Here is a 26,889-nt window from a genome sequence, read left to right on the forward strand (position 1 = left end):
CTGGTGCAGCCCCTGCCCTCCTCTGGCACGGGCCTGTGCTCCCGCCTACCCCAGCTGGGCCCTTGCAGGCCTTCCAGCCCCTGCCGGTTGCTCCAAGCCCTGGCAGCGCGGCCGAGCCTGCCCATCAGTTTTCCATAAAAGCAGCAGGAAGAACGTGCTGCTGGTATGAGAAATAGCCTCTTTTTGTTGTTGCCTTTGTGAGTACAGGAAAGACCCCCTGCTGCTCACCGTTCCCTGTGAGTGAGCGCTGTCACTGCACACACTCCTGCCATTTCCTGCATCTGTTTCTTGTGYATCTCGTGTGCTTTGCTGCCGAGTTGTTGAGCTCCAAGCTAGCAGCCTGCTCTTTGGCCTCTGGCCTCCATGTCCATCCACATCACATCTGACACCTGCCTCCTTCCTCCTGGCTGCTGTGACAGCAGATCCTGAGCCAGCCCTGGCCTCATAAACATAGATCTCCTTGCTGTTACCCAGCCCTGTCAGGACGCGATAGTCCCCAGCATGGTCCAGGACACAAAGGAGAGCCAGTGACAGTGAGCAGGCTTCTTCTGAGGGTCTGCTATACAACTGGAGACATCAATACAGAAGTAGTGTTGCCTGAGGGCATGGGGTTACCTTGGAAGGACAAAGGGCAAAGAGGAAACCTGAAGGCTGCGCAGGAAGCAGGAGAGGGGAACAGTTAGACAAGAGCTAGAGAGCCTTGTCCGTGAGCTGAGGGGGAGAGAAGGGGCAGTACAGACACCACCCAACGCCTGTGCTATTCCCTGGGCATCCTCAGTAACCTTGGGAGAGGCTGCGCACGACTGTGGGCAGCCTGGCTGTTTCCGAGCGTGGGAGGAGCAGGAATGGCCACAGATGGAGAGGAGGAGAATCAGCCAGAACATCTTTTTCCTCTCAGTGGAGCAAAGGAAGGGCGCTCAGCAGGCAGGCCCCTTGCGCCGCCTGCGTGGCAGAAGTGTGTAAGGAGACACTCCAAATTTCCTATGCTTTCAGGTGTCAAGATAGAAAACTGTTTCCTTAGGTAGCATTAGCTTTTTTTTTTTTTTTTTTTTTTTTGGCTGTTTAGAGGAGATCTGCAGCATGAGGCTGTGGCGGCACTGAGCCCAACGCCAGCCGCCTGCGCCGTCGCCAACGCCGCAGGGACAGGGGCAGCAGGGGGCAGTGCCAGGAGGCCAGGGAAGCTGGAGGAAAGTGCTGCCCCTCTCCCTGGCAGCCCCGCTGGGCTGGCCCAGCAGAACAAGGGCAGGAGGCTSCTTGGAGGAGGAGCAGGAGGGCCTGTGTGGATGGGGCTCTCTTCCTGCCTCAGCCAATTGTTTTGGTTGCCACAAGGGGGGCTGATTCTCACCCACTCACTCAAAGAGGCACCGTTCAGGTTGTGATGGTGTATTTTTTCATCTTGGATTTCCTGCACTGGAAGTAACCTACAGTTTTCTTCTGCACAGATGCCATCCAGGGAGGAAGAATCCCTGTAAGTCCTGGAGAGCGGAGCAGGAGCGGAGGCCAACAAGGCTGATGCATCAGCAGATGTAGCTGCCATCCAAGCTAGCAGGGTAGGTAGAAATGGGAATGGCAGCAGTGCTAACGCCCACCAAAGGTCCAGAGGATGTTGTCCCCTCAGATAGTTTGAGTGACCAAACTAGCAGCCAACAAAGGAGCTCATTTCTTTCATAGACAAGCAGGAGTTAAGCAGGAGGTCGAACTCACAGAAGAAAAGGTGCTGCCTTGGAGAATWATAGCTCAGCTTGGTCTTGGGTGTCAGAATCGGCTCAGCTGCCAGCTGCAGCCCTGGCACAGGCCGCATGGGAGCTTAAAGCATTTTGGTGCTTTCTGTGGTTTTGAGCTTCTCTTTACTGAAGCATATTTTAAATCTGGAAATAAATAAACCAAAAATCAAGAGACCTATGTGGCAGGAAAGGGGAAGTRAAGAAGGGGAAGATGGCAATGCTGTAGTGAGGGCAACATCTTTTTTTTTTTCAAACCAGATCAGTAGGGTTCTGTTGCTTCTCGACTCCCTGAGCACTGATTCCCTCAGGGACTGTCCTCAGCACAGGAGCTGCTGTGGGGTCTAAGCCCGCAGGCCTCTCCTCCTGTTAGATGCAACTCCCCTGGGTTTTCCAGTGGACATGTGATTTTGTGTTCCCTGCGGGTCACCTTGCCCCATTTCCTAAGCCCAACTTCTCTAGTGAGGGGCCAGTTGTTGCTGCTGCTGCCCCCGAGGAGGAGGGAGCCTGCGCTAAGCGAGGACAGGGACCCTGCCAAGCAGCCCTAACACAGGGGCAAGCGGAGCCAGGCAAGCTGAGAACCCCCGGCTGAGTGGAGCCCTTGGACACGCACGGGTACGACAGAGTGCGGCAGCGCTGCTGAGCACATTACCCTGAGGGATTTACAAGGAGAGTAAATAGGTGGGCGCTGCAGGTGGCCCCTGTGGGCTCGGGGGGCGCAGGGCCACCAGTGAGACGCACAGAGATAGGAGAGGGGGAGTAGTGATCTTTAGGAGCTGCTTGGGCTGTAGTTGGGGGGGGGGGCCTGGAGCAGAAGTTGAGAGAAAGAGCCAGTGTGGTCACAGCTGGGGGCAGAGATTATTTTGGTGCCAACTTGCTGCTGAAAGCAAGAACAATAGAGAATGGGGAAGGGAAACGGTAGGGGAGGCAAAGGGAGGGAGTAAAAGACTCGCGAGAAGAATTCCAGCTAGCAGGATACAAAGGAAACACAAAACAGAGGAAGAGGGGATGGCAGGATCTATTAATAGCTGGGCACGATGAGGGTGCTGAGACCGAAGACAAAGTGTCATGGGGGTGAAGAGGTGCCAGTTGCTGTGCTGTGAGTGGAGACAGGAGCTCTCAAGCACAGCTGTAAACTGCTTAGAGAGACTGGTGACCTAGGAGCCTCTGCAGGCAGCTTTACTAGAGAAAAAAACAGGAGGACACAGCCAGGAACAGTGATGTGGGGCAGCTAAGGGCTGTGGGCCTGAAATTTGCTTTGAAGGAGTTCACTGTTTAGCCAAGACATTACAGTAGAAAACCAGATAATTGCCTCTGTCTGTGGTGTCTACACCCTCCTTGCTTTCCCCTGAACAAGAATTTGTTCACCTTGTACAGAAGCAGCCTCTCACGTTCATCTTGTTTTACTTTGCTCTTCTAAGAATCTAGGTAGCTTAGTTAATAGTTTCACTCCTTGTATTCCACATTTTCCAGCTGCTTTCCAACCTGGAACTGGGTGGCACTGTGGTATAACACTCGCAAGGCTTTTTTTTTCCTCCCTTGGTGAAAGGCACCTCTGAAGACACTCTTCTTTGTGCTGTGCAGCCCTCTCATTCCTGCTTGCTTTACAGTCTACCCTGCCATCCTCTAGTAGGTATTTTCCAACCACACTTCCATCGGCCACACTGGACTCTCTGACTGGCTTTTGGCTCAGGTTCAGCACTGTGGAACAGCCCTGCAGCCAGGCTTTATTGCAGCTACCCAAGAAGAATCATGCCCCCCCACTTTCCACATGGAACATTTAGGCCTATTTTCCAGCTTTCCTCACAAGTAGAGGGGAAAGTCTGCCCACAAACATACTCTAGCAGCTCTAGAAATGCAACTGAGGCACCTTCAGGTCAAGCACAGCCTGTACTTCAGTCAGGGGAACCTGCCCCAAGCTATAGCTTTGGTTTAGGCCTGCAAAAAGGGGCCAGGATAACTTGGAACAGCTCCAAGGGGCTGCAAAGGATTGCACCTGCCTCAGTGCTTCTTGCCAAGCTAACTGGCCACAACAGGGAAGCAGGGGATGGGGAAGTGGATAGAAAGGCAAGGGAAGCACCCAGAGCCCCCAGCTCCACACAGGGCTGTGTTATAGGCCCCAGGAGATGCTCACCACAGATCTCAGCTGCACAAGAGCACAGCTGGCCTGGGGGCTCTGCAGGCCCCAAGGTGCAGATTCTGTCTATGGGACAGAAACATGAACAAGTCAGTCAAGCAAGCTCAGCTTCTGCTTTGGGGAAGTGCCTTGTGATCTGCCATTGAAAATCTTCTACTTCCTTCTCCTAGAAAATACACAAGCAACAGAAAATCTACATTTTGGGCAGCACTTTAAGAACTCTCTTCCTGGAAGGTGTCAGAAGCAAATAATTATCTACCAGCACAGAATAACAACTTTTATGCAAGGAATACTTTTATTTCTTAAAAAATAGAAGAGGACTAGATAATGTTTTCACTGTTTCCAGTCAGGCACAGACACACTTATGTTTTTACAGAAGCAGTGGGGAAAGAAGAGGCTTTGCTGGCCTCCTGGAATTCAGGAACAGCAATTAGTTCATGGGTGTTCTGTCTCTGTGCATTCGTACACAAAGCAAAACTTTTAGCACGGTCTGTATGACAAATTTCAACCAGAGCCTTTGTTGTTAACAAAACTTCATTTGTTTCTATGAAAAAAAAAAAACTAAGCCTCCAGGCAGAGCTGTTTCTCTAATGTTAGGTGTTGCCCCTCACCTTCATAGTGGGTTCACCCCACAGGTTCTTTTACTAATCCATTTGATTCTGGGAGCCCAGACTAAGTGTCATCACAAAAATTCATGAGGTACAGTCCAGCTGAGCTTTTTTTCATTCTTGATCTGTTGGGTCCTGTCCATTACTTCAGTTGTTGGCACCTTAAAGGAATTTCTGGTGTGCAAACATTTAGGGGACTTCCTAACATAAGCTGCAGTATGTTTAAATGTCCCAGCCCATTATGATCTGGTGGTCATGTTTTCCTAGGACAAACAAGTCTGCCCAGACTTTGTCCTCTAGATTTTCAGGTTGTTTGTAGTGTAATCAAAGGTCCCATCTGCAGCACATTTCTATCCTCATAGCAGGTCCTGGCTACACCTAAATTAAGCCCCCACTACAGCCTAACCAGACCGGAACATTTTTAAGAGGACAAATCAAAGCCAAACGTCCCTGTTGCCCTTCGTATCTCCCTTCTAGTTTTTGCTGTTGACTATACAAAGGCTACTGTTAAAATTTGAAATATCCAGTCTAGCAAAGTACCTTTCTCTTTTCATTACAACACATAGCAGGTCATTCTATCCTTGACCGTTTTTYCCCCTGTTATCTCCAGAGCCTGGCAGGCTTTCTCCACATTCATGTGTATTAGAACAAAGCAGCAACAAATCATCTAGTTGTGGGTCAGCAGGTGGAACACATGCTGTTATTGTACTGCACTGCCCAAGCTTTGCCTGGGTATGGTTCTGGAAACYAGACCTTTAAATAATTCTCCAAGTGCTCATACACTGACATCTCAAATTGTAGCTTAAATGCTTCTTCAATGATTGGATCTGGAATAAGAGGTAAATTTAAAAGTATTTCTGGYTATTTTTAATCCATCTATTTCATTGTCACTTAGATCTTGGCCTTAACTGCCTTTTGTGAAAACATTCTTTGAGAAGTGACCTTACCACTTGAGCTGTGCGCTTGCTGTTTTTACTCCCTCACATTTGGAGGGAATGCTTTTGGAGGGATGCTTTTTAGCAAGACATTTCACTAGCTGAGGCATTTCTGCACTCTCACAGCACAGTGAAATAGCATTGGTCTCCAATCTTTCCCATGGAAGACTGCATTTCAATGCCTCCAGTGTGCTGTAAAAGGTTAACTCCTGCTCTGGCTGGCAGACRTGCAGCAGGAGAGTTGTGGCATGTTTTAATGTCCTAAAAGTGAACGGCTTTCAGCTCTGCCCCTCCTTGTCGGTCTCTACCTGTTAAACATAGATTTTGGTTTGTTAGCTGCTGCTGCAGTCATTCTTGCAGCTGCTTACATGATTCAGACGCTCACTTCTGTTTCTCCCCTTTTCCAAACAGGTCTGAGGCAGTTAGTGCCAGGGCCCTTGCCTGAGTTGGGAGGCCAAACGAAGCTCCTCGTACAAGCTAACCCTGTATAAGAACTTCACTAAAGAAAGCTACTCCAAGCTCACAGCACATCCAAACACAGCAGTCTCAACCACATAGAGTAAGTAGCCAGTTTTTAACTTACTGAGTTTTTACACCATATATAGATTAGTTTCCATTTCTTTCCTGCATCCTCCTTCCCTGATCCTGTATGAAGATGCTTGTCAGTCACAGACTCCTGACAGACTATGTTCGAGTACTCAGAGCACTAAGGTCAGGGCTCAACCCTGGCTCAGCAGCCTCAAGGCCTTTCAAGGGCAGAAAGAAAGGCCAGAGAAGCTTTGTGGGTCTTCCCTGAAAAAAGGCACTTCAGAATAACTGGGTCTAAGCATAGCTAAAGACAGTCAGATGAGAAGAAAGGTGACACTGTATAGCTAGTGCTGCACAGCCAGTACTCTCTACACCCTATTACTCTTCACTGGTGTGTAGCACTCTCCAAAGTGTGAAGTACATTTTTATTGTGAATAAGTAAAACCTGGAGGAAAAGGAAGAGGGTGTCTGTGCAGTGTTCCATTTCCCTTTAAGGCACAAGAGAGGTACAAACAAAATTACCTAGGAGCATCATAAAACCCAAGGCCTAGCGCTGCAGTCAGAAGAGGACAAGATGAGGCCACCTCTCCCTACTAGCCTTTGCTGTGTGTCAAGGCCTTGTCTATCTCATGGAATATTGTGTCGACTCCTGATCTGCAAGACTTTGCCCTCGCCCTGTCACGCAAGAGGGAAATCTTTCCTCTGTCCCCAACCAGGCAACTTCTTMATTCCATAATGTTTTCCCCATGAATTATCTGGATGGGGATGCACACACAGGTCCAGGGGAAGGAAGCCATACTGCAATAGCAGAGATTTCCCCCTTGCCCTGCATAGGGAAGTTTCCTTGAAAAGGAAGGTTGGGGACAGGGCAGACCTACCCCCAGTAAGTGAACATGCTTTGAAGCCAAGGAAGTTTCCTTTCATTGTTGTGAATGAAAAGATGTAGCACATAAGACGTAAGTATGGGACAAGAGGAGCTGTTCCTTTCCATACCCCTACACTCCTATAGTCCTCACAGGCAGAACAGTCTTTACTCATCCTTGTTTATTAGAAAAGCCCTAAAGGTCTAGGCATTTAAAATGAAGCATTGGTTACATGGAATACGTGCCCTCAGTCAGAGTCCAGAAGCCACTGCATGTACTGCAGAGGTGGACCATCCAGCAGTGACTTCAGCAGGAGATGCCAGTATGGGTATGAGACACCAACAGGGCACCAGCAATCATGAGCCAACTTTCTCAACGTAGTTAGCAGGATAGAGTCCAACCTGGCCTGTAAGAAGTCGGCCCTTGCACCAGCCCTGCTCATCTTCCTCGCTGATCTTCATTAGTTCTTCTCCTAAAAAAAAAAAATACAGTTGTTAGAAAGCAACCTCAGAAAAGGAAATGGCCTGCTTTGTTAGAAGGACTCCAGAACAAAACATCATATATACTCTGCCTTGTAACACCCTCAGTATCATGCTGTACAGTTTACAGCCATAATTACTGACCTCTTCAGTATCTATTCTCAGCAACACCCACTAAACCAGGGAACTTTGACCCTCACTGCTCTTGTCCAAAATCAGGAAACTTTGCTGCCAGCATTTCTCCCTCCCCACCCCCGCTTTCCTTCCCACAGAGGAAAGTATTTATAAACTAGAGGGATCAGAAGGCTCTTTGACATTTCTTTCTCAGTCAATCTACATATTTCTTCTGCAGCAAGTGGAAGGGCTTGCAAAAGACGGCTAAGCTCTACCTGTTAGGATCCAGGATGACTATTCCATGAACTCTGGCTTGGCCAGAGAGACATGGAATCAGCTCATTTCTCAGACAGTGTCCAAGAAAGGCTCTCAATCTCCCCAAATCTACTTTGAGAAAGGGCAGAAAGACTCCCTTCCCAAAGTTACACATTTCTAGATGGGGAGATCAGACARTATCAGGAGAGCAGACCCACCCTGCTAGCAGCTGAGAAAGGCATTTGCTGTCTACCTTAAGCCCTAGTGGTACATGCTGGTCAGAGCAGATTCAAAGGGGATGACTGACACTAATCAGTCATGCCTCCATTTAGCTGTTAGAGCTGCTGAGTGGCAAAAGAGCAAGGAATCATGTTCCAGAATAACAATATTGTAGAGTCTTTTAGAGCAATAAGTTAGTGAGAGTAAGTTGACTAGTATGGTAACACAGCAGCAAAGATGCTGGCCTGAAGTACTTTAAAAGAGGTGTATTTAACATGTATAGCACAGCAATACCATATAAGACAAAACAAGATTAGAGACACTCAAGATCCAGATGCCCTCTTGGTGATTGAAAGGTGGCCACATGCAAGCTGCACTTAAGTGAGGAAAGACCCTCCACTTTCATAGTAAGTTTTAAACAAGTTAAAACAAAGTTTGCATTTTTTCCCCAGTATAGTTCTGCCTTCATTCAAGCATGCCAGTCAGTTGAACTTCCCTTCCTCCTRCCACTCTGAGATGACCATCTTCTGGCTACCTTTAATGACAAGCCAGAGGGCTGCCTTTAATGACACCCTTTTTTGTGCTTTAGAGGAGAGGTGTCATTTTCCCCCTTGTGCCACAGGGAAAAGCATCTGATAAAGTTTTAGGATATATTGCAGAGTAAGAGCCTGGCAGGCAAGATGTTTCACCATATTCCCTTACACTGTGGCCAGGCAGTGTCTTTTATGGGCCCTCCCTGACTTGGTTTACAGATTCGACTTCCCAGAGTATCATCCACTTCAGACTAAATGGGGATGAGTCAAGCCAGGGAAAATAGATTTCAGTTGGAGGGGATATCCAGATCTTGGAGTGTTTCAATCATTCAGTGAGGCCAAGTGGGGACAGCAAGAGGTTAGTAAGAGATTAGTGCTTCTGTACCTGCTTTAAAGCTCAGCTCATCAGCCTCCTGTCCTGTGTAATCATACAGCGCTCGTACCCGTACACCTGGTACCTTTAAGTCCTCCTCATGCCCATTGGTATCCAAGTATTTCTTGGGAGTGTCCTCATCTGACCACTCCGAAATGTCTTCCTTCCCTCCGCTGTATACATGGAAGGAAAAAGGGGATAGGATGGTGGTTAGAAAAAGTGGACTAGTCTCACTCACCTGCTCCTGTACCATGCACAACCCTGACCCCCAGAGACTGCTAAGCCAAGGTGTAAGAGGCCAAACAGCCAAGGGAATGTGGACAGTGAGTAGACCCCAGATGTACTAGATTTGAAAGAATCAGTTGGAGCCCTGAAGGTTAGGAGGGCAATTCATTCTCACAGCTTCTGCACACACAGACGCTCCTCAGTATCATCCTAGCCCAGCAGATCATCTCAGAGCAGGCCAGTTCTAACTGGAGTGCTCAGGTACATCCACACCTTACTCCAGCACAGAATAAGAAAGATAGGAAAAGTCACAACTCTCATGCCAAACAGATGGGCCTGGAATGCCATTTGCTAAATCAAGAGCAAGAGCAGAGAGTGAGCAGCAGAGGACAGGCACCTAGAACCACCCCCAGAAACTGAAGAGGTGTATTCCATACTAACTTCACATGGGCTGATGCCCTCAGGCTGTCATAGAAGATGCTGTTCTGCTCCTCTTGATAGGAAAACCTGTAGATTGGCAAATAGGATCCCTGAATCCAGGCTGAAATTCCAGTCTGGAATATTTTAGTGGCCTTGAGACATCTTTAGATCCCCATTCTTTCCTGCCCAGGTTGCCTACATCAGAGCTGACCTTTTAATGCAGGATGGCAACTGACACAGTAGGACACAAGACTTCAGCTTCTTCCTACTCTCCAGCTTTCTCTGTGGCAAGGGAAGCAGCCATGTCCCTACTTGCCAGGTAGCACTCAGCCCCCACACTAGGGAAGAGTAATGCCTGTATTTAGTAAACTGTACTTAACTGGCACTACTGCCAGTTTCCAGCTCTCCTCCTTGACATGGAAGGAATTAGGAAACACCTGCCAGAACACAACATTAGACTGAACCAGGCCAGATCTCATCACTAGAAGGACCTTAATAACATCTGAGAGTGTACCTACTAGTGAGAAGATGCCTTGTCCACTTATCTACCAAGGGTTTTTGGGTGGCGTGGAAAGGACCATAGGCCTGAAAATGGAAGAGGTTAAGTTCACTCCTACCAATCTTACCCAATTTGTACTCTGGACAGAACTATRTTCTTCCTATCCTAATATCTCCCAGACTTCAGCCCTTACCCTCGCCTCGTCTGCAGAGGGGTCTGAGTGACAACCCCGTCCCGCGTAGGCAAAATGCTGGTCAGCGTCACATCGTCAGCCATCTTCCCACTCTTCTCTTTCTTGGTGATCGGCCGCTGTGTTTCAAGAGACCATTCCTATTGGGAAAATAATACTATGAAGCCACACAGATYCAAGGGCACAAGGTTTTTTTCTCCTATGACCAAGACAGAAGGAAGAAAAATGCAAGAACACCCACATATTTCAGCTGTGGCTGCTCAGTCAACCAGCCAGATAGCATTGCAGCACAGCAGGTTACTTTTATGAAATGCCACAGCACAGCAAGAGGGCCCTGCAAGGTTAGGGCTTTAAAGCTCTAAAGCCTGACTTCTGTTCCCTGCCCTTGCAGCTAGTTGGCTGGAGTAGTTGCTATTGGCAGATGGCTTACACCCACCCCTCTGCACACCAGGAGAGCTTTCAACATAAAGTTTCAGAAGAGACAAACACACCAAGCCCAGTGAGCAGAGACATTTCTTACAAACACAAGGTTAGCAATCCACCAGTTTCCATAAAGCAGCTAAGTGGCAAGGATGGTAGTTTAAACACTCTAGAATGATGAGCCAGTCACCTCAAACTGAGGCCAATTCATCACCATGCCTGGCCCATGCGTGTTGCGCCACCACTTCAGGTCCTCCTGGTTGTCTGCAGCCATGATGACTTGGTAGAGATCTCGATACAGTGCCTGGAAGCTACAAGCAGGAAGAGACAGATCCACTGTAAATAAGCTGTTCCCCAAAATCAGTGCAAAGGGAGAACCTAACTTCACACACAATTACACAAAGTCCCACAGAATTAAAGGTTATAGAGAACCCTTGAAAAACACCTTTCACTGGTAGAGAGGTTCAGGTGCTGGTGCAGGTTCAGGAACATCTCCTTAAAGAAGCACAGTCTCTTGCGCTCTGCTTCCTGGCAGCCCTCAAACACTTGCTCCATATCCTCCATGTAGCGAGGGTTGTAGCGGTTCAACTCCTCCAGCATCTTCTCATAGTGATCCTTGCACTGCATCAATCCAGGAAGAAAGCAGGAGTGAGACAGGTAGCCTTGAAGACAAACTAGTGGCCCTCCCCACCTTCCTGCATGGAATTGAAGAGCTTTCCCCTTCACTCCTAAACCAACACAGCATAGAAGGTTGCAAAAGGCATTTGCATTTCCCCCTCCAAATTTGGTGCCTCAACGCATTGCTCTCCTAGTGGCCTTGCAAGTTCCTCACCCCTTCTTACCCCTCCTCCTACAGTTCTCCCCTCCACACCTTTTCAGGAGGGCAGGCAAGCCAGTAGTTGGTGTTCAGCTGTGCAGCTCCCACTCCCTGCACCAAATCCCACACTTTTCCCCTTCATTTACTGATAACTGAGGTTCTAGCCAAACCAAAGGCAGCAATTCTTGCTGAAGCCCCATTGTAATTTACTAAAGGCACAGACAGTGATCCTGCATACACTACGTTTTCAGCAGGAGCTGCTGCTACCAGCAGCCTGTGCCTGCACAACACGCACCTTCTCCGCCTCCTGCGCGCACCGCTCCACGCGCTCCTGCAGCTTGCGCAGCTGCTCCTGGGACACGGACGGGTCTGCCTTGGCGTGGTTCTCCCGCGTGTGGGCTGTCTTCTCCTCTTTCCGGGCTGCGTGGTAGTTTTTCTTAGACGTCTCCACCTGCGGCAGGAGCGATGCAGAGACAAAGCCATGATCCTGACCCTGGGGATCCTCCATCCCCCAGAGAGGACACATTTCATGTCTTTGCTACAGCGAGCAGCAGTTGTTCCAGGACAATGCAATAGGAAAGGCCAATTTGGTATTTAACCAGCCATGCTCCCAGGGGTGGAGAAAGCCTTCCCCACCCCAAGGGCGGGGGGGTCTTTCAGCATTAACCTGCCATACAGACACTGCACCCGATACTGCTCTATCAGAGTTGTCCTACATTGCAGGGTAGCTACAGGGCCACCAAGACACCCCTTTCTCTAGCATCCTGTCACACTTCTTGTTTAGGAGCACTCACAATCAGGCAACCAGCTGGGCAGCCCTCACCACCCCCTCCCTCCCCATTCATGTGTTGCTTACATCTTTCAGCTTTTTCACCCAGGGTTTCTGGGCCTTGCGGAACCCATCCTCTGCCTCCTTAGTCTCCTTGAAGCCCCCAATCATCTGCTTGTGGTAGGACTCCTTCTGCCAGGCCTTGATCTTCTCCGAGTCTTCCCCAGCCAGGTGGTTCCGGACATCTAAGTGAATGTCACTGAGCTTGTCTGCAGCTGTCAGGAAGGCATGCCAGGCCTTCTCCAGAGTGCCATACTGGGGACCTACAGGAACAGCCATCGTGTTGGCCTCCTACCCACAGAGGAGAGCACCAGTTCTTGTCCTCCTACAAACTGACTTCCATGGTTTGGAGTTATTTCTTCCCTTCCACCATCACACAAGTCAGCACTGAGCATCTTCCAAACAGTCCCAACAGGCAGCATCTAGACTGACTGTTACAACTGTCTAAACAGGCAGTGCTTTYGGGCAGCCTTGGCTGCCCCTGGCAGTGCCAGGCAGCAGACAGTTCCCCCACACAGCTCTGGCCTGAGGCTCAGGCAGCAGTACCTGCTCATGCAGCAGCTTCTGCTTCACACACTAGTGGGCTCTTCAGGGCATTTGTTCCATTGTGCCCCATTATTTTGGGAAACACTGTCAGTTTATGAGTCCAGTGCCACTGAATCACAGCTTAAGTAGTTATTTTAGGATTGAAGGAGGGAAGGGAAACAGCCAAGCATCTTTAAAAGGGGATATCTGCAGTTTGATTCAACACTTGGACTGACCCAAAGGCTTGCCAGACTAAATGAATAGAGGTGTTTTTTTTGTTACCAAACACTGGCTCTCAAAGGAAATCAGAGGACTGGCTGCCAGAAGAAAGCAGCCAGAAAAACCTTTGTAAAAAACAGGAAATGCAGAAGAAAGCCACCTCCTTGAAAAGCAACCTGTCTCCCAAAGGAGCAACCTCACCCACTGAGGCACCATCCTCAAGGAACAGTGCTACTCCCACAGCCCTTACCCTTCTCCACATTGCTCCGCCACTTGCGGGACCACTCTGTTAGCTGCTGGGCATAGTTCTTCTCTATCTTGGCTCGCTCCTGGAAGCAGGAGATTAAGTCATTGCAGAGCCGGTATCCATCGTCCACACGCTTCACTGTCCGCCTGTAGTTTCCAGCCTGAAATGTAACACAGTTTCGTCAGTCCTGCTGTACAAACTCTCACATCCCTCTAGAGCAGGCAGCAGCAGGTCACTCAGTGCATAGCAAGGGAGCCTGAAACCAGCCCAGCAGCTGGGCTCTGATCCTCCTTGCAGGGCTCTCGCTGGAGGCMGAGCAGGAGGGAGCCAAGATGCTCCAGTTACCTCTCACCACTCAGTATCAGCTGAATAAGGAGCACAGCACCTGGGCAGGAAAGGGCAGCCTCCCCCRTGCAGCCACATACAACTTGTTACTGAACCTCCCCACAGTTCCTCCCTCCCTTCCACTTCCAGAGCAACCTGTCATCCAGTAACCTGAAACCTCACACCCTAATTCTATGAGTGGGAGGAAAGATGACATTCCTGCCTCCCTCACACCCTCATCCTTCCTTACCTCCCAGAAACTGCCCCCAGGAGCCTCCCCGCCAGCATCATCTTCTGATGACATTGCCCCTCTTCTCTTGCAGCAGAGAATTTTTGCAGATTTCAGTTAAACTGAAAAGAAAAAAAAAAAATATATTAACACAGCAGTATGAGCCTTTGCAGAGAACAGTTGTTTTACACCTGGAAGAGCCCAATTTACCATCCTGCAGGCAAGTATTAACATTGCTGCATCTCCAGCATTAAACCACTAGATACAGGAGAGGTGCTTAGGACAGAACTCCTTCCTCCCTGCAGAAGGATGGTCTCCTTGGCAGACCTAAAGCACTTTTGAAATGAACATTGTAGAAGACAACCTTGACACTCAGCTGTACMTATCTTGGGGATTTTGGTTAGTCCCACACCTTTCAGCAGCAGATACCTCTGCAGAGGTTCCTTTCTTAACCAAGGGTCTCAGGAAAATAGTAAAAGCTACAGAAACTGAAGTAGCTAAAGATATTTTAGTGTTTCAAGGCACATTTCAAGTAAGTCTTCTGTGAGAGAAGACTCCAGTTTCCCAGTATGAGTCAGGATTAAGGGATTACACCAAGTGACTGGAGAAAATGAGGCTGAGCAGTCAGCAGGCAGGCCCGGCCCAGCTGGGGAGGAGCCCTCTGAGCTGCCCACCAGCTGAGCTGGGGCTGGAGGCCCTAGGGAGAGCTGGGGGAGGCGCCGGGCCCAGGGCCCTGCAGCGCAGCCACCACCTTCACAGCAGCTCTGCCTGCAAACATCACCACAGAGCTCTTGCTTCCATTGCACCCAGGGCTCCCACTGGTTTGGGGCCAGGATCTAGGCTGGAAGGGGAGGTGCATCTCACCTGCTGCTGCCTCAGCTTCTGCTTCTTCCTCTGTATAAGTTCGGGCTGCTCTTTTGTTCCCAGCCTGGTGCAATACTAGGAATTCTCTGGAGAGAAGCTGAAAGATGCTCCTRCGATTGCATAGGCAGCAGAGAGGGAATAAGCTGCCCAGTATCACACACACAGGCCCCCCCACCCTAGGCAAGCCCGGGTTAATGCAGCATGTGTGTCCTCCACCGCTACTTCTCCTCTTGCACATTCCTGGTTATAAAAAGCTTCCCTCACACCCCAGAAAGGTATCTGCTCATTCTGCCAGCCCCCAGAGCGCACACAGCAGAGGGATGAAGATAAATTTAAGAGTCTCCATCTCCTGCAAATCCTTCTCAGCATGGGTGCCCAAACACAGGGTGCCCAAACACAGGGTGCCCAAACACAGGGTGCCCAAACACAGGGTGCCCAAACACAGGGTGCCACAGCTTCCTCCATTTCTAGAAACTGGCTCTGTTCCCCCAGCCTCCACGTGGAGTATGAGCAGTACATTAATGCCATTCCCTGTTCTTCTCCAGAGGCTCCAAGTGCTGAATACCACAGTCATAGGAACAAGTTGTTCAGCGAGAGGCGACACAGGCACACAAACCTTAAACCCTGAACCTCACCACCCACTCCACCAGCCATCCTCATTCCCACCCTTCATCCATCAGCAGGCTACAAAGTTATCTTACATGCCTCCAAGGCAAGCAGCTTTACTCRTGTCCCCAGAAACGACATACCTGCAAGCTGAAAGCCACTTTCACTGCCTGCTGCTCCTCAAAGTTCTGAGGTCTTCAGGCACCTCAAAATGCACTGGGGGAGACACACACAGGCACAGTTAGGCACGGGCACTTCTTCACAGGGATGCTGCCCATTCTGGCACATCCCTGTCCCAGGGCACGAATGAGGGTGTCCCCATCTGCCAGCTCCTAGGAGGGGCACCCTCTGATATAGCAGCTGCAGCCCCTGTGCCTCCTGAGGTGCCACGTTCCAGCACGTAGCAGAGATGCCAAATCCTTGTGTCACCAGATCCTGCCCCAGAGAGAGTTAAAATAGACCCGCTGGGGCRGCATGACGGCACCGGGCGGGAAAGGTAGCGTCACAACAGCTGAGCACGGGGAGCAGCTCCCAGCCTTCGGAAAGGTCTAAATTAGGCCCGTTCCCCAGGCACAGTGTGTGGGGCCCGGGCCCCCTCACCGAGCTGGGTCTGCTCTAGCAGCCCCCACTGCCTCCAGATACTGCTGCACTCACTTTTAGACCCAGCTGCCTTGGAGGAGACAGACATATTYCCTCTGGTCTCTTCTTGTTAAAGGTGACAAAGATTGACATACAAAGCAAACAAGTAAGCAGTTCTGCTTAAAATGTATGTTGTGGTAACAAGGCCCAAGTCCCTCCAGCACTGCCTGGTGGCATGTGGTGCTGCAACTTTGTCCCTTGGCCCTGTGAGCCATTTCCATCACAGTCAGAAATACTGCTCAGAACTCCTAATTTTACCATTATGTCACTGGTAACGGCCACCAACTTTCCAGAAGAGGAAATAAAAGGGCTTGCGGGGGCTAGGAGAGGGTGAGAAGAGCTCCGATTACCTCATATCCATTTCCCTGGAGATTTACTTGAAATGCAAAAAGGGTAAGAAAGCCCTTCTGCTCATTCAGCTGTACCCACCTGGCTGAGGTTGGGGGGTTAGGGCAACTGAAAGTTAATATAGCTGAGAGAACAGAAACAGCAAAACCTGGGAGGAAAGGAGATTTTTGGTTAGTTAAGACAGTTCTTGAAGAGAGGTGAGGAGAGGAGCAAGGAAAAGAATGGGGAGTGGGYTATTGCAGACAAACTAGTGACCTTTTCCTAGGGAAAGAGCTGGACACTCATGAGATTCAGGTCACTTGGTTAAAATGTTACAGCTCGTCATAAACCTTCACAACTTACCAGTGGTTAGCCAGTAAAAAAACCCATACTATACATTCCTGAAATTGCTAAGATTAACTCTTTACTTCCCACTCCCCTAAAAATGCTTTTAAGCAAAGGCAGATCTGCCTGGCAGAGCTTTCTGCTCCCTGTCCTCATGAAGAGGCAGACCAATTAGACGATCCACGAAGGCTGCAGCACCTTCAGTGCTGCCTCTCCCCCCCAACCCTTCCACACAGTTTTGCATGCATACACTTTTATCAGGAAACAACAAATCCCAAACGTGCCTTCTGGCTCTCGTGTCCAGTTCAAGCTGACTACACAGCACWGGAGTTTGGGGGTAAATGCAAGAGACTATTGGAGTGTGGTCATTCATTTGCGGAGCAGTCTTTTAAAATAGAACTCACATCTTCCAATCTGTTCTTTCTGCAGTTTACACATTAAATCTGAGCCAGGMCTATTTACTTTCCTCAGGAGTTACAAACCCAAATAACCCAAATACCATGGAGCTCTGCAGGCTGTGAAACACAGTAGCTGTGCTGGATACTGCATTAAGACCACAGGGCCTTATTGCCCACTGACCTTTGCAGACAGTGGCCAAAAGCAGCATCTTCCCTGGCTGGAGAACAGAGCAGGCACTCATGGTGCCTCCCTGCATGCTCTCCAAGCCTCCAACCATTTGTTGACAGAGGCTTCCTGAGCTGGATGCAGCATCCATGAATTCAGTAACCGTCAACGGATTTCTCCGTTAACTGGGATTTCTCCAATCCCCCTTTAGACCCATATGAATTTTCATTATTCAGAACACTGTATCAAAGCACCCTACAGCTTCAGGCTCTACGGGAATCAACAGAGCAGCAGTGTAGGAGAATTTGCAAGTTTAACTCCATGATCCGAGTAGCAACCAGTAAAGTACTTATTACCACAGCAATTGTACAGACTTTATAGAAGTCTAGAAAAATCTGCCCTGGTCAAAGCCAAAAGGTCAAAGAATGAGGAGGACCCTTTCAGCTGGGCTTTTTCTGGACCTCACACGCTCCATTAGCCCATGTCAGTCAGCAGCTCAAATTGGATCTGCACAGGCCCGCAGAAGGTGCTTCGTACTGCACACAGGGGCTGAAGAGCAGCTGCTGCTGTCACCCTGAGCCCAAGAGCAACAAACACATTGCCACTCCACCCCCTCATGCCTGGTTATTCCTGAAACATCRTATATAGCATGAACTGCCAAGAGGTTGGGAGCAGGGGAAAAGTTTAGGTTTGCCAGGAAAAGTGAATAGAGGATTATTATACATGCCAAGGTCTGGAGACTGTTTTGGGGCAAGGTAGAGATGACAGGAATACCTTGTCGACAGTTTAGTGCAGCAGGAACCACCATGTAATTCAGGAGGACTGGCACAGCCTGTACAGGGCAAGAAATAAAGCCAGAGTTGTTGGAAGTATGTGGGTCAAAACMAGGACTCTTTCCAATGTCACTGCTCCCTCTTAAGAGCAGGATATCCAACAAGTCAGACTTCAGGGCAGAGGGACTTCTATTTTTTCCTGCTTCCTCTTTCAGCTCTAGGAGTAAGAGTTACTTGAGCCTGGGCTGCAGTTGCTGCAAAGATGAGCTCYATCCACACCACAGAGGCATCACGACCACCAGCAACACTAGCTGTACAAGCTAAACATGCAAGTGGGATTTCTGCAGAGCTACAACCCCTCTTGCTATGGGTGCCAAGAGTATTTTCGCTTCCTACAGCCACCTTTTCTCGGGTTTTTGGGCCACAGCTGCTATCAACTCCCCAGTAGCTCCCCTGAACTGGCCCTTGGCCTGTCATTATGAGAAAGTGTTGCAATGGCTCATGACCATTTCACTGATACTGAGCTCCATTCTGGGAATGCCAAAGCACTTGCTACAGCAGAGTTGTGCCCACCTTTAATTAGCTTCCAGCAAACAAGACTCAAACACAGCCACAGGAGAAAACATGTGATACTTGGTCACTGTCACCCACATGGGCAGGGAGGAGTTTGCACAGATGGAGGTGTCTCATCTCTGTACAGTTTTTGCAGCCTTTTAATCATCAGGCCATGAGACAGTTTCATCCCCTTCACCCAACAACGCCACAGGGCTTGGGCAGAGTGGCTGGTGCTGGCAGACTCAAGCTCCCCAAAGACAGGGAAGAAAAAAGATGCCAGGAAGACTGACTGGCAAAGCACATCTCCCTTTTCCACAGGGCCAGGGGCTGCACTATGGGTGACCCAGCTCCACACCAGACCTTCTTAGACCCTACCACCACCTTCGGCCTCTCCAGCACATTGCTGATCCCGCCCAACTCCAGTCAGTGACACATCCCAGTCTGTAGTTTCCCTACTCGCTAACCAGTGCGACAGGCKAAAACCTGCAGACATGTATGATCCTGCAACATGGAAATTGTTGTTTGCACAGCACTAGTGCAGCAGGGTCCTGATCCACAATTGAGGCTTCTAGACACTCTAGCAACAGTCTCTCTTCCACAGATGTGAAGTCTTTCCCTAAGGCAGGCAAGCCACAGAGATCCTCTCCCATCTGTACCGCACTCCAGGACTTCCACGCTCCACATGCCCAGGGCATCACTTCTGTACATTGCTCGACTGCCTCCTGAGGCTCCTTGTGAACAATTATTTTAATAAGGTTGCCAAGAACAAGCCTCTGAACTCTGCAAGTGCTCAAAKAGCTGCTGCATACAGCCCTGCAGGGATTCCTCTGCAGAAACAGAGCACATGCACTGTGCCAGACAAGGCCTTCTGCCCAGCTCCTTTCCCAACTAGCACAGCAAGCAGTGGACACAGACAGAGCTCAGAAAAAGTTGAATATTTATCCAGTAACTAGGGCTTTGGTTGACAGGCATTTTTACTATGGAGCAATTCCTGTCTAGGCATTAAAAGCCAAGCTAAGCAGAGTTGCAATCAGGAATGGGACGCTGCTAGCTCATTTCCACCTTAAGACAAGAGTGCAACAGTGTGAGACTTCTGCAGCCCATTTGTTTGGTTCCCAAAGAGTCACCTTTCCTGTGGGCTAGGCAGTGCTGGAGGTACTGTTTCCACAGGGCTCTTCCTGCTTAGGTTGCAGATAAACATTTCAATCTAAGCAATCAAAGCATGCAGGACCACTGCCTTGCCTGCCCTCTTCCCTTACTCAGAGCAGATCTGAAAACACTGTTTTTCTGCTCATTTGTTGTCAGAAGGGAAGTGGATGGCCAGAGCCAGGAGGCACCACACAACACTAGCAGAGAGCAGTGGACAGGATTGCTGGTGGTGCAGCAGGGCTAGGAAGGTTCCTGATGCAGAGCATGAAACAGGGCAGAGGACAGGGCTTCCCTCCAGCCTCCTCACTGCTGCAGATGGACATTCAGTAGCTCTGAAGCAGTGACTAATGCCCCAGTATTTGTTCTCCATTAGTATTATATGGGAGCACTGATATTTACAGGAATACTCCTCTTTCCAAGAAGGGGGGCCAGTTCTCTGCAGCTGGAGTGCCAGGCAGCACAAAACTCTAAAGAGCCTGTGAACATGAAGTGACTTCTACCCAGCAAAAACATCTCAGAGATATTTATCCCATTGCTGCAGTCACGCCCTCAAGAGTCACCCAGCCAGGACAGGGACCAATATCCAGCATTTCCCAGCCGCTCCCTCGGGATCAGGGCCTGCCAGGCCTGCAGGAGAGATCTCAGCTGGGCTCTCTAGCTGGGCAGACAACAGGGACATCGGGCAGGACAGTAACTGCACATGGGGGTCGCTTCAGCCAGGTGTAGCCCCACAGGAGGAGCCGGTCTCCAGCACAGTGATTCTCCAGAGATCAAGTGGCTTCCCAACAGCCAGCAGCCTTCCCCATGGCTATACAGAAGCACTAAAACACAGATGAGATCCTCCTGCACTTAATGCTTCTCCTGAGCCTGTGGGCTACACACACCCTTGCTCTCCCCGGTCTAAGCAGTACTCTCTCCAGAGCTGAGGTTGAGCTAACGCCCTGCTGACAGGCATCCTCCTTCTGCCTTTACCCCAAGCTGKTTTTAAGTGAACAGGCAGAATGGAATACTTCTTACATTTATTAGCTTCAGGTTACTTCCCTGCCCAGTTGTTAGAGATCAGCCTGGAGAACAGGCTTCTGCCCTAACACCATTGCTGRTCTAAGGGTTAAGATTTCTGACCAAAATAGCTGTGCCAGGCAGAAAGTTTCACATAAATGGTGCTGTGCCAGAGCAAGTGTTGCAGAAACACAGCACCAACCTGGTCACCACAGCAGTTACTAGAGAACATAAATGAGGGAATGTGTTGAACTAATGTTTGTTAGTTTTTGTTCTTCTCAATTGTTCTACCTAGGGAAAAAAATGACTGTAAGCTCAAATACCCACACAGACCAGCACAGGGGAATCAGTGCTGTCAGCAGCTGGACGACAGTGCAGCAGCCTAGCAGGGCAACGGGCTCACTCAGTATACCCAACACTGTTGCAAGCAGCTTCAGGAGTGAGTGTCAGTCTGAATTTACCAGGCAGCTGTAACTAAGGGTGCMGGTAGCACAACCAGGGAGACATCCAAGTTACTAGGAACAGCAGTGTCCCTGCCTGCTTTCCTAGCTAAGAGCCCAGGTCCTGGGCCACACATCACTCACCTGTCCCCCTGCTCTCCCCTCTCGCACAGCAGGGCTTTAACCCCTGCAGGTGCAGGGCGCCTGCAGCCCTGGTCTGCAGAGCCTCCTCCCTTGCTTGCTGCATCCTACCTACCACGTCAGGGCCAGCTAATGAGCACCAAGCTTGGCAGCTACCTCACACAACCAAGTCACCTCACAAAGCAAGCTGTGTTGCAAAGCTATTCCTTCCTAAAGCCTCACTGAATCAGGTGTTTCAAACTAYCCTAATCCTCCTGAGCAGACAGCCTGTGCCATGTATGGACAGTTTTGCCAATACTGAATATGCATTTCACCTTGTCACAAGCTTTTGCGGTCAGTAACTCACCAAAACAAGATCCATAGTCCATCCTGAAACACAGTAGCCTCCAAGATATCACAATAGCAGGCTGAGCCAGCACACCTCCTCCCAGCTTGGAGTAAGGAAGTTTGCTTTGTTCCCATCTTTACTTGAACAGCAGTAATCCTAACAGGACAGAATGCCCTKGCCTGCCCACAGCAAAAGAGAACAACAACGCGCACAGGTTCTTGCCTCTTTTTTAAGCCACAGGAAACTGTTGTTAGCCTATGTCAATGGAACATTCTCCTTCTGTGATTGAGTCACCTTGTAACCCTCCAAGCAGGGATCAAGTTTACTTGAATACATTTACAAGTGTTAATGGAGCAGGCTGCAATCAAACCACCTTCAGAAGAGCCACAGCCCAATTGGCTCCATTCTAGCACTGCCCTGCTAGAGGCTGCACAGTAGCCAAGTGACTCCGACCTCTTCTGCCTCTCCTCCCATTCGGGAGGTAGTGTATTTTAAGTCAGCTGTACCTCTGCATACCTCGACACCAGAGCTTTTCAGTTTCATTTTACCAAAGCTTAGTTTCCATTACAATAGTTGTTTTCTGAAGGAGAGAGGGATGGAGTTATCAGGTATTTCCTCATTCACACCAACTGCATGACAAGCATAACCAGCCAGTTCTGAGCACTGCATTTCCTTATTTCTGGTCGCATCAAACAGGATTCTGCTTTCACCAGGCCAAACCTTATAGTTTACCAACAATGTTTGTGCGTGAACACCTTCTCCCAGGTATTCATGCAATGCAAATAAGAGCCCAAAAGAAGACTGTGCATCAGTGAGTCCCTGAAACTTATCCATTACCTGCACAGCTCCACACCCAAACAAGCTGTGGAAGGAAACAGAAGCTACTCTAAATGGAGAGCTGGATAAGATGGGACTGAGCTGTGGGACAACTCTTACACTAGGGAAGGGGAAAGATTGAGATGAGAAGCATCCCATTCAGTGCAGACCAGTGTGTGGTCTGTTCCTCCACCTTGAGGGTGACCAGGCTCTTTGTTCACTTCTTTCACTGGAGCTAGGTTTACTCAATTGCTTCCTCACAGGAAAAATCTAAACAACATAAAGAACATCTGCAAGGGTAAGGCAGAGTTCAGAGCTGTGTGAACCGGCAGGACTATGGACAGACTACAACACAGCCATTTTAGATGGCTGCAGTCTTTTCTGGAGCCAGGCATGTGARAAGAACAGAAGTTTTCTTCTGAGTGGGGAGAACATCTGGCAACTTAGATTCCCATCAGAGCATCTCCTAGTCTGAAAGAAGTTGAGCAGATCCAATCATTTTGACAGCACCCCATTCCTGAAGGAACCCATCTGCCTTTTTGACCTTTTCCCCAGAGACAGGCAGAGATAGCAAGGGTGAAGTGGGCAGCCATTAGGTACTGGCCTGCACTGACTTCCATACTTCACACGCTCTAASTACATTCAAGAGAGTCACACAAGAACTTGCATCTGCTTTCCAAGTGTCTACACAAACACTGCTTTTCACTATGAGTATGGCACCTTCAGCTCTCTTCAATTTCTGGATCTCAAGCTGAGGAACAGGACTATCAATAAGTACACTTCATATTTCAGGCTCCAAGAACAGACAAGAAACTGGGGTACTCAGCCCAAAAGGCTGAGAAGTTACACTACAGAAGTTACTATTTGGCATGACTGGAATGTCATTTGGTTTCTCACCCCATTGCCCAGAGCACAGCCCTTTTCTGATCTTCAGGGTCCAACTTGACAAGTGAGGAGAGAACACTGGGAAGCTTTTTTTAATTAAAAAGGTGAATAAGTATAAACAGATCAGTCCAGGGGGGTTATTTTCCCCTTGAGGACTTCCTGAACCAGCTCCTATCCCACAGGTCAAGAGACTTTGTTTGCACTGGTGCTCATCCTCCCCGAGCCTCCGCAGGGGCAGCAGTCCCTGCCTTCTCTCAGGAAGCACTTCCCGTTTTGGGTGCTGGCCTGGCTCACAGGCTCAGCCATCCCCATTTAGAAGATGACAGCACAGCACAGCTGTGCCAGACAGGCCCCAAGCTTCTGCCTCCAGGGACTTGTGCACATTGGCAGAGCACCCTCCAGCTTCACTGGAATCAACACCAGGCCTTTTCCCCCGTTTCCAGGCAGTGGAGCAAGCACTCAGTATAAGAAAGGGCAGGCTCAAAGCACCAAGAAGCAATAATAAATACCTAGAGTTAGTCAAGAAGTGAAATATACTGCAACTTCTCCCAGTCTCCATAAAGGCCAGTTGCCCTCGCCAGAGACAGGGAGCAAATCCAGTTCAGAGTTCCCTCCAGCTTGGCATGTATGGGAATGGCAGAGGCTGGCAAGGACAAAGAGGGAGAGAGGGAAGTGAGCACCACTAGATGATAGTCTGTAGGCAGCTGAAGAGGTTCACCCTGTTCAACAGCCCATAAAACACATACCATATCCTACAGACAGGAGACACRTGGGTTGGGCAGCTCATAGCTTTGAAAGATGAGGCCGGAGACTTCAAGCACCATCAGCTCCGGGCTGCCTGCAGCAGTTCTAACTCCCCTAGCCTGGGAAGTTTAATGCCAGTTCATGACAAAAAGGAGCCCCACCAGTCATCTACTAGGAGAACATGAAATGCTGCATGAGCCAAATGCCTCTGGATCCAGGCCCCAAAACCATGGGGATCCCTCATATGCCTGTTGAGCTACCTACAGGGGCCAGTGGTAGCTGCGACATTTAGTGCACACAAGTTCAGACCATGGGAAGCCTCAAGGGCTCCTTCCCATTGTGCAGAAAGGAGGAACCACCGCCGGCTGCAGTACAATTAGGATGCCAGTCACACGTGTTGCCTCACAGCACTGCCCAGCTCCAGCCCACAGCTCAGCCCGGAGGAGCTGGYGAAACTACTGCACCAGTCACCCAAACAGACCTGGATAATTGCAGCAGGGGACACAGCAGCTCTCTGCACTGGCAGTACACTTAGTGCTGGGACTGCTTGTGTCCAGTCCGGTGGCATGTGGATGTTAAATTACATAGTCACCATGCACATGTGAGAAGTAAAAAGCTGCAGCCTGAGCTGCTTCCTAACTTCTCAGAGGATGCAAAACTTTTCTTGCTCTTCAAAGAGCAGAATCCCAAGTTCTCCATGAAAACTCCCAGATAGAAAATGGTGACTATTGTTTCCCACCCACTAAGGCCTCTACAGCAGGATTCTACAGGCACATTTGTTTCATCTGACAATTCCGTATCATGTAGCACCATCTACACCCACTGGGCTAAGCAAGTAGTGATAAAATAGCTTGCTGGATCAGAAAGTCTGTTTTAAATAGATAAGAGTCCCTCAAAGGGCTGAACAGCTCTCATTATTTAGGCATTTCCCCATGAACTCTCACAGTTCGCCCAATTCCACATATCACCAAGCAGCTGTTGGGAGCAACAGAGGTCATTTAGTGGTGCTTTCCCTTCAAGGGCACAGTTTTTTCCACTCAGGCTGTGGACAGACACGATTAGCTTTCGAGGTCCCCAGTTCAATACCTGGACACGAGCCATCACACAAGCCAAAGTGTTCAAGCGACAACTGAACTATCTCTAGCTCTCAGAGGCCCAAGATAAAAAACACACAGTATTTACTGCCTCTGGAAATACCAACTAGTTCCTAATAGGAGCAGATCTTACCCTTGTGCCCAATTACCAAACTGAAAACAAATTATTCTCCCCACCCCCTCAAAAAAWAAAACAACAAACAAAAGAAAAACCTGTCACATTCTCCATTGTTGCAGTTGGCTGTAGATGTAAAAAAGGTTTTAAGCTTATGTTTGACCAGGAAGAGACTAGAAAAACCAGGCTAGTTCTTGTAGAGCCTACAGTAAAATAACTAAAAGCATCAGGTTTAGTTGAGTGAAAACATGAATTTGGAGTCACAGAAGTCAGGKTTTTAGGGCTTGGCTCTGCACAACCCATGCAGAAGTGACGTCTTAGCGCAGCACCAACACTCATCCATTCGCTGGGGTCCGAGAACGGCAGGAGCTTGGGCACACACCCGGCCAGYGCAGCCGCGTTACCCCTCTGTGCAGCCCGAGAGGGCGGCCTGCACCCGAGCAAGCGCAGGCTCGCCGGGAAGCTCACACACAGCAGTCGGAGGGAAAGGAAAAGCAAGGGAAGCAGTGCAGCACAGCAGACACTAAACAGGGAAGGCAGCAAACTGCCAGCCCAGCTGACACATTCATACCATCCCAAGCTGCCTTTGAAAGAAGAAATGAGTGTTTTGTGGGTTTTCTATGAGCTACTACGAGCTACAAGTTTCTATGAATGACAAGGCGCCAGGGGAGCAAAGCAGCCTGCACTTCACGCAGTGTGTCACACTTCACGGAAAGGTGAATCCTTCCCCAAAGGAATGTAGGCAGTTGTGCAATGCAGGGCAGAAGCTCCACAGCAACCCCACCCAGGGACCTGGCRGGAGGCGTTTCGGGACCCCATCATTTCAGCCCACGCAGGGCCCCGCYGCGCTCAGCTCCCATGACACACGGAGGTATTTGAGCCCTTATAGGGCTCAGCAACTCCATAGTGGCATTGGAATTCCAGGGTGGAGTGGGAGGCTCTGCTGGAGTTCGCAYTGCAATCAATTGCTGTGGATCAGGAATTCTCGTGCGCCAGTTCAGTTAGCAGGTGGTTACATGGAAGGAGAGGCTCATCTCCCTGTGCGAGCAGCGCAAAGCGCCACGCGGGCAAGGAGGCTTCCAGCGCCAAGGGAGAGGCGGCCGCGCTGCCCAGCACCCCGGCACCGGGGGGTCCTGCCCCCATTCCTGCAGGAGACCCAGTGTGTGCAGAACTGGAGCAGGCAGTGCAGAGTTGGCACCAAAAGCAGCAGAACTGGTTAACTCGCTTGGGCCACCCCAGCTTCACTTATTGATACTGCTGTGGAGACCGCGGACGCTGTGTCCTGCGCACGGGGACGAAACGATGGCTGTTCCCTCAAGCGCCGGGCACCGGAGCCCACCCGGGCCGGCCCACCCGCCGTGTTTACCAGCCCCGTGCCCTCCACCGCGGCAGGGGCGGCGCGGCCCCGAGACCGGGCAGGGCGGCGGGGGACACGGCGCCCAGCGCCCCGGCCCGCCCGGCCCCGGGAGCGGCCGAGGCGGCAGCGCCGCGGGCGGGGGGAAGGGGCCCCGCGCCCCCGCAGCGCGGAGGGGCCTGCGCGCCAGGGCCGGCTCCGCGCCCCGCGGCGGGAGGACGCGGCGCCCCCGGGCCGCCCCCACCGGCCGCTCGCCTCTCCTCTCCTCCTCCCTGCGAGCCGCCGCCGCCGCCGCTGCTGCTGCTGCCCCGCTCGCGGCCACCGGCCGAGCGGCGCCTCCCCCCGCCCCTTTCCATTAGGGAACTTTTCCCTCGGAGCCGCCAGCGCCCCGGGCGCGCTGCCCCCCCGCCTCCCGCTGGGAAGGGCGGCGGGGCCCGGCCCC

General features: G+C 50.3%; 2 protein-coding genes across 6 annotated transcripts in view; one reads left to right on the forward strand and one right to left on the reverse strand.

Annotated features, from left to right (window-relative positions):
* Positions 1-5,817: 5,817 nt before the first annotated feature.
* The window catches only part of DDB2 (damage specific DNA binding protein 2), a 38,867-nt gene continuing 17,795 nt past the window's right edge, over positions 5,818-26,889 (forward strand). For 2 of the 3 annotated variants that reach the window (XM_026035085.1, XM_026035086.1), the window contains exon 1: positions 5,818-5,960. The gene's annotated coding sequence lies outside the window, so the exon portion shown is untranslated. The remainder of the gene's footprint in view (positions 5,961-26,889) is intronic. The other variant, XM_026035087.1, reaches the window with a different exon arrangement.
* On the reverse strand, positions 6,079-15,403 carry PACSIN3 (protein kinase C and casein kinase substrate in neurons 3). Of its 3 annotated transcripts, XM_026035089.1 has the most exons (12): positions 15,323-15,403; positions 14,574-14,683; positions 13,731-13,831; positions 13,160-13,316; positions 12,193-12,428; positions 11,632-11,787; positions 10,965-11,140; positions 10,710-10,830; positions 10,103-10,239; positions 9,432-9,497; positions 8,778-8,938; positions 6,079-7,264 (listed from the first exon to the last, which is right to left on the reverse strand). In XM_026035089.1, the coding sequence occupies exons 3-12, from the start codon at positions 13,782-13,784 to the stop codon at positions 7,149-7,151; spliced, it is 1,380 nt and encodes a 459-aa protein (XP_025890874.1). In that variant the 5' UTR covers positions 13,785-13,831; positions 14,574-14,683; positions 15,323-15,403; the 3' UTR covers positions 6,079-7,148. The 3 variants fall into 3 exon arrangements, with proteins under 3 accessions (XP_025890874.1, XP_025890876.1, XP_025890875.1); XM_026035091.1 differs by lacking the exon at positions 9,432-9,497; XM_026035090.1 differs by lacking the exon at positions 14,574-14,683 and having other exon boundaries at positions 15,323-15,400.

The sequence above is a fragment of the Nothoprocta perdicaria genome, unplaced genomic scaffold (genome assembly GCF_003342845.1).
Source record: "Nothoprocta perdicaria isolate Ctin4 unplaced genomic scaffold, notPer1 scaffold_156, whole genome shotgun sequence".
NCBI classification, from domain to species: domain Eukaryota; kingdom Metazoa; phylum Chordata; class Aves; order Tinamiformes; family Tinamidae; genus Nothoprocta; species Nothoprocta perdicaria.

What these genes read in the sequence shown, in the direction of transcription:
- PACSIN3 (XM_026035089.1), bottom strand. Translation starts at nt 13,784, where the DNA reads ATGTCATCAGAAGATGATGCTGGCGGGGAGGCTCCTGGGGGCAGTTTC. An exon ending in TGAATTGGCCTCAGTTTGAG is followed by an intron (nt 10,240 to 10,709) that starts GTGACTGGCTCA and finishes TTTTCCCAATAG; the next exon opens with GAATGGTCTCTTGAAACACA. An exon ending in AGGGCATCAGCCCATGTGAA is followed by an intron (nt 8,939 to 9,431) that starts GTTAGTATGGAA and finishes CCATGTATACAG; the next exon opens with CGGAGGGAAGGAAGACATTT.